At 39.5% G+C, this 7,611-nt stretch overlaps 1 protein-coding gene across 1 annotated transcript in view; it reads right to left on the reverse strand.

The window, feature by feature from the left end:
* The window catches only part of TXK (TXK tyrosine kinase), a 104,741-nt gene that overhangs the window by 33,512 nt on the left and 63,618 nt on the right, over nt 1-7,611 (reverse strand). The window contains exon 9 of the mRNA XM_007949448.1: nt 3,595-3,811. Coding sequence (XP_007947639.1) covers nt 3,595-3,811 — 217 coding nt within the window. The remainder of the gene's footprint in view (nt 1-3,594; nt 3,812-7,611) is intronic.

Genomic DNA, 7,611 nt, shown 5'->3' on the forward strand with positions numbered 1-7,611 from the left:
TCTACTTCCATAGTGATACTGCCTCAGCAACCCAAGGAGGGGTTGCTATGAATCAGGGCCAACTCGATGGCACATAACAACAACAACAACAACAACAAGTATTACACCTACTACTCACTTAGGAACTATCTCATTATCATACGTTTTGCATTTATGACAATAGGAAAAAAAATGGCATCTATGTAATGATGTAATTCAGCAGTTATACAATGATGTAGTGATCCTCCATCTTCACATAACACCAATTTTCAAGTAACAGCCTGGCTTTGGAACCCAACCATGGTGATAAATGAGGAGTAGAAGTACATAATGCACAGATGATCTATTTGATGCCTAAACAAGCTCTTTTCAGTCAACTTGGTCAAGAAAGTAATTTATTTATTTTTTTTAGTCCCATATAGGTGAGCTATTTGATGGAATTTTTCTATTTTCAACTAAATTGTGGTTTTGTTAGTGTTGCAACACAAGCAAGAAATTTGAAATGGTAAGCTAGGAGGAGCCAGTCTGTAAGATGCCAGCAAATTCTACAACGATCTCAAAGCCAAATCACAAAGACAAATCCTTGACTCATTGCTAGCTCACATAGTTTAAGAGTATGTAGGTGGATAAAATTTGAAAGCAAAGAAGAAAAGTGATAAAGGAAGAAATCAAGGATAGGAGGGTTTATGAGAAGCAACATGGAGCAAACAGAATTTTCAAAACTGTCTTCTGACTGAGTTTTGAATTCTAATCCTTATCAGAAAAGATAAACCCACAGAAACTAGGAAAGTGAGCTAAATGGAATTGATACTATCTCCATGGACTCAAAAGTGTACTCAATACCTACTTTGTGCTGGATACTAGGAAATGTGCTATGAAGAATGAAAAACATTGATCTATATAACAGCAATAGTTAACATTTCTGAGCTCTTCTATGTACCAGTTACTATTTTAAGTGCTTATACATATTAAATTCTATAATCTTCTCAATAAGCCTAATGAGGGAGGTGCTATAAATAATATCTCTTTATTAGTTAACTTGCCCAGGGTAATATATAGTAAGAAGCAAAGGCAAGATTTGAACCCAGGCAGTCTGGTTCTAGAGCAGTGATTCTCAACCTTGACTGCCCATTGGAATCACCAGAATTTTTCAAAAAAATATTGATTCCTGAATTCCAAACACAAATATTCTGATTGAATTGGTTGGGGCGGGGTATGGTGTGGGTTTGGGAGGTTTTAAAAACTTCATAGGTGATTTTTGAGAACTACTGCTGTGCAACATGCATTCTTACCACACCATGTCACATCTCAGAACTCTAGGCCCTGATATCAAGGAGTTTAGGGTCTACTATTTGTGTGAACATTAAATGCTACATGAAGTAATAAATAGCAATGAGAGTTCTAACTCATGTATAGAATAAGCATACTTCCCAATGGTATGCTAGGGTCAATGTAATTTTCCATAGCACTTCCTTTCTCTCCCCAAAATACTTCAGCTTGAATGATAAATAATATGGTCATCTTGATCATGTATGACAGAAGCATAGGATTACATCTACATAAGAATATCAGAGAACTTTCATAGAATTCTCAAGTTCTCTTAGAAATGAGACATGGAAGGACACAGAACGAACAACATGAATATCATGAATAAATGTGGAGTCCATAGGGTTACAAGGGCAGGTGATAAGGCAGGGAAGCAGAGTTAATTGCATTTGGGGCAAGGTAATCTATCTGAAGCATTACAGTTCAGAATGACCTAGCATTTCTATTCCTTGAAGCTAGCAGGGATTTCATTTTATTTGGACACACAATCAACACTCATGGAAACAGCAATCATCAGGAAATCAGATGTCATATTGCATTGGGCAAATCTGCTGCAAAAGAACTCTTAAAAGTGTTAAGAAGCAAAGATGTTACTTTGAAGCCTAAGGTATTCCTATGTCCTAAGCCATGGTATTTTCAGTCACCTCATATGCATGCAACAGCTGGACAATGCATAAGGAAACCCAAAGAAGAGTGGATGCCTTTGAATTATGGTGTTGGTGAAATATACTGAAAGTACCAGGGACCGCCAGAAGAACGAACAAATCTGTTCCGGAAGAAGTACGGCCAGAATGCTCCTTGGAAGTGCAAATAGCCAGACTTTGGCTCACCTGCTTTGGTCATATTGTTAGAAGGGACTATTCCCTGGAGAAGGATATCATGCTTGGTAAAGCAGAAGGTCTGTGAAAAAGGGGAAGACCTTCAACAAGATGGATTGACACAGTGGCTGCAAGGATGGTTTTCTGGTTACCTGTTGTTATTTGCTGTCGAGTCAGCCCTGACTCATAGCGACCCCTCCTTGGGTTTCCGAGGCAGTATCACTACGGAAGTAGGATTGCCCAACCTTCCTTCCGAGGAGTGGCTGGTGGGTTTGAACCGCCAGCCTTCTGGTGAGCAGTCAATTGCCTTAGGCACTATGCTACCTAGTGCTGCTATAACAGATATACCACAGATTGGTGGCTTTAACAAACAATAATTTATTCTCTTACCACTGAGGAAGCTAGAAGTCTGAGATCAAAGTGCAGCTCTAGAGGCTGGGTGAAGGCCCCTCGACTTTGGGCTTCAGCTCTACCTCTTGCTCCTGGCTCACTAGAGCTGGAGGTGTCTCTTTACTCAGGCAGCTGCTTGCTGCTGAGATTGACAAGCCTAAGGTTGACAAGTAAAATAGCACAGCCCAAGATTATCACACAACACGGCAGGCCACCAGTTCAAGTTCAGCAACCATCCTAAAATTGGCAGACAACATGGCAGACTGCTGAATACTTGGCTACATGCAGAGTCCAAGCATGCCAAAAAACTTCAGAGACCTTTCTCAATGCTTCTGTTTATATACTGGAAGCAGACCACATTCCCTAAGGCAGCTACCAGTCTCATCATGGAGAATAACTACATCCAGCTACCCAGCTGCTCAACCAGGCCAAGCCAAGTTGACACACAACTTAACTACCACAGATGGGCTCAAATATAAAAAGTATTGTTAGGATGGAGCACAATGGGGCAGTATTTAGTTCTGTTGTAATAGTGTTGCAATGAGTTGGAGTTGACTTGATGGCACTTAGCAACACCATCATAACCAATAATTGTCTCTCCATACTATTAAGACCAAACCACCTTTACATGGGGACAGTTCTGCTCCTGATTGAGAACCACCGGTACAACCCCTGGTTGAGAACCTTCTTTGTTATTAGATCTCCAATGGCCAGTAGATTGCTTGGCATACTCTCGGCGCTCAACAGATACTTGAATTTTGGTTGAAACAAAGAAAGATTAAAAGGAGGCAAAGAAGAATGAAGATAAGGAAGAAAAGAGGGAGAGAAAATACAATTAGTTTTGGTTAGTTGATTATTTAAGTGATTAATTAGTTTGAGGCATATTTGGAGGTAAACCTTACTTGGCTACAGCATCAATGGGCAATAAAAACAAACATTACATGTCACAAGCTGCATGAATAGAAAAATTAAAAAATTTAGCCAAAGACACATTATTAAAGTATTGAAAATAATTATAATTTGCTTCTGAATAAAAGTCCAGCACATAAAATATTAAGTGAAGTTGCACAATAATACTTACTAAATCCCGATGAATAAAGCAGTTTTTCTCCAGATATGCCATTCCTTCACATATATCCTGGCACATACTCAGTAGCACCTCCTTTCTAAGATTTCCTTTTCTCTCCCTGAGATAGTTTAGCAGGCAACCATTTTCCATAAACTCCGTCACAATATAAAGGGGCTTCTGCTGTATACACACTCCGTAAAGCTGAACTAGTCTTGAATGAGATAATTTCCTGTTGAAGAAAAAAAAAAAACCTGCCAGTGAGCAGAGTAGTTCTTTTTTGATTGTTTGTTTTGTTTTTTCATTTTAAATTTTTTGGACTCACCTGGTAATATTTCATAATAAATATTCTTTCCCATGATAATTCCATGATCATGGAAAAGAATATTTAAAGCAACTTTTATAATTTTGGGAGCTCTGGTGGCATAGTGCCTAAGGCATTCAACTGCTAACCAGAAGGCTGGCAGTTCAGAAGGAAGGTTGGGCAATCTACTTCTGTAGTGATACCACCTTGGAAATCCAAGGAGAGGTCGCTATGAGTCGGATCCAACTTGACACAATGAGTTTGGTTTGGTTTGGGTTTTTATAATTTTAGATCTATATTGAATCAATTCTATGTTAGCCAAAAGTACCATAAAATGTTACCTCTTTGTTCATAGTGGTAAAATAAATTAATGATTCAGGGAGATTATTTACCTTAAAGCAATGTTTGAGTGATTATTGGTACAGTACTATAGAATTGTTGTTGTTGTTTTTGTTATGTGCTGTCGAGTCAGACCTGACTCATAGCAACCCCTCCTTGGGTTTCTGAGGCGGTATCACTATGGAAGTAGATTGCCCAACCTTCCTTCCGAGGAGTGGCTGGTGGGTTTGAACCACAAGGCTTCTGGTTAGCAGTCAGATGCCATAGGCACTACACTACCAGAGCTTCTACTATAGAATTAGCATGTGAAAATACTCCAGTTAATGGGGAGAGAGGCATTCAGAGAACGTAAACATAATTTAATTTGGACATAGTTGTCTGTGTGTCTCATACATCATATTTTTTTTGTCTCGCTTCCCTAATCCATAAAAAGCGCTTTCAGTTAATGTATGCAGTTTACAATGGCAGGAAAGCAAGTCTTGAAATGGAAAACTGACTTGCGATGAAAAATTCACGATACCCACATGTAAGCAATTGAGAATTGGCACATCATACTGCATTTGCCTAACAAGACTCCTGGCAAACATCTATTAGAAATAAGGTAAAAATAAATGAACAAACTCTTATATATGTGGTTCAGACTAAAGAACAAGACAAATATTCCCCACTGGCATAGAAAGATGCAAAGGGAAAGAATTCTTTGTTTGCTGCAACATTAGTACCTATTAACACATATTTTTGAACAATTTAGAGAAGTATATATGATTCACTGTAGGGCAAACAGGTCATATTTATTTAAATTTGTTACTTCAATCTTGTCAGACTTTTTGTGGACTCTTCCTCTTCCCCTTTTCTAATTATCCTCTTTCCCTAGGTGATGCCAAGTTTCAAGGTTTTAAATGTCATCTCTGGGGATCACTCTCAACTTAACATCTTCCACCCTGACCTCTCTCCTGAACTCCAGACTCATATATTTACCTGACCATTTGACCACATTTGGCTATCTGATAGGCCTCTGAAAGTCAACGTATCTCAATCAAAACTCTTGATTTTTTCCCCAAACATGTTGTTCAGCCAGTCTCCACCCATTTCAGTGCCACCCACTGCCTAATAGTGCACACATTTTATAAATTGTATACCCAAAAAAGATACATTGCTACCCATAACTTTGTTTGAAAATAGAGTTTTTCTTGTTGTTGTTGTTGTTGTTAGGTGTCGTCAAGTTATCTCTGACTCATAGTGACCTTATGTACAACAGAGCAAAACACTGCCTGGTCCTGTGCCAGCCTCACGATCACTGCTATACCTAAGCCCATCGTTGTAGCCACTGTCTCAATCCAGAGCATCACCCTTTTCCATTGACCCTTCACTTTACTAAGCATGATATCCTTCTTGAAGGATATCATGGTCCCTTCTGACAACATGACCAAAGTAGATGAGAAATCTGACCATTCTCACCTCGAAGGAGCATTCCAGCTGCAGTTCCTCCTGGACGTATTTGTTCATTCTTCTGGCAGTCCATGGTACTCTCAGAATTATTTGCCAACAGCACAAATCAAAAGCATCAACTCTTCTTCAGTCTTCCTCATTCATTGTCCAGCTTTCACATGCATAAGAGACGATTGAAAATACCATAGCTTAGGTTAGGCACACCTTAGTCTTCAAGGACATATCTTTGCTCTTCAGCACTTGAAAGAGGTTTTTGTAGCAGATTTGCCCGATGCAATATGAAGTCTGATGTCTTGACTGCTGCTTCAATTGGTGTTGATAAGGGAACCAAGTAATATGAAATCTTTGACAACTTCAATCTTTTCTCCATTTATCATGATGCTGTTTATTGGTCTAGTTGTGAAGATTTTTGTTTTCTGTATATTGAGGTGTAATGCATACTGCAGACTGCATTCTTCACTCTTCATCAGTAAATGCTTCAAGTCATCCTCACTTTCAGAAAGCAAAGTTGTGTCGTCTGCATATTGCAGGTTATTAATGAGCCTTCCTCCAATCCTGATGCCACATTCTTCTTCATATAATCCAACTTCTTGGATTATTTGCTCAGCATACAAATTGAATAAGTGCGGTGAAAAGATAAAACCCTGACGCACTCCCTTCCTGATTTTAAACCATGCAGTTTTCCCTTGTTCTGTTCAAATGACAGCCTCCTGGTCTGTACAGATTGCTCAACCTTCCTTCTGAGGAGTTGCTGGTGGGTTTGAACCACCAGCCTTCTGGTTAGCAGTCAAATACCTTAAGTACTACTCCACCAGAGCTCTGCCCCTATGGGAAGGCTTTCTTTCTCTGTAACTCTAGAGGAAGTTCCTTATCTCTTCTGAGCTTCTGTTTCTGAGAAATCTTCATGTGGCTTGATGTGTCTCTGCTTGTTTGTTTAATCTCTTATATCTCAAGAGATTGACTTAATTTTATGCCTATACTGTTGTTATTGTTGTTATGTGCTGTCAAGTTGGACCCAACCCATAGCAACCCCTCTGAGGTGGTATCACTACAGAAGTAGATAGCCCAACCTTTCTTCTGAGGAGTGGCTGGTGGGTTTGAACTGCCAGACCTCTGGTTAGCAGTCAAGTGCCTTAGGCACTATACTACCAGAGATCCTAAATCCTATACTAATACTGCTTAATTAATATAACAAAGACAACCCATTCCAAATAGGATTATAAAAACAGGGCTAAAGATTAGGATTTTCAACATGTTTTAGGGGGACAAAATTCAATCCCCACCCCTCATCTGTCAGTTTGTCACACTGTGGTGGCTTATGTTACTGTGAGGCTGGCAGCTATGCCACAGGTATTTCAAATACCAGCAAGGTCACCCACGATGGACAGGTTTCACCAGTGTTTCCAGAATAAGATAGACTGGGAAGAAGGACAGGCCATCCACTTCTAAAAAAAATTGGCCACCAAAAATGCTATGAATAGCACTGAAACACTGTCTTATATATTACTGGAAAACTTCATGAATAGCAGTGAAACATTATCTGATATAGTGCCAAAAGATGAGCCACTCAAGTTAGAGGGCACTCAAAATACAACTGGGGAAGAGCTGCCTCCCCAAATTGGAGTTGACCTTCATAATGTGGATGGAGTAAGCTTTTAAGACCTTCATTTGCTGCTGGGACACAATTCAAAAATGGAAGAAACCGCTGTAAACATTCATTAATCAGTCCATGAAATGCATGAAGTATGAATGTAGGAAAATTGAGGTTGTCAGAAATAAAACATAATGCATAAAGATGAACATCCCAGGCATTGTTGTTGTTGTTGTTAAGTGCCGTCGAGTCATTTCTGACTCATAGCGACCCCATGCACAGCAGAACGAAACACTGCCCAATCCCGTGCCAGCCCCACAATCCCTACTATACTTGAGCCCATCATCGC

The sequence above is a fragment of the Orycteropus afer genome, unplaced genomic scaffold (assembly GCF_000298275.1).
Source record: "Orycteropus afer afer isolate SDZICR_OR568_19922 unplaced genomic scaffold, OryAfe1.0 scaffold00246, whole genome shotgun sequence".
NCBI lineage: Eukaryota > Metazoa > Chordata > Mammalia > Tubulidentata > Orycteropodidae > Orycteropus > Orycteropus afer.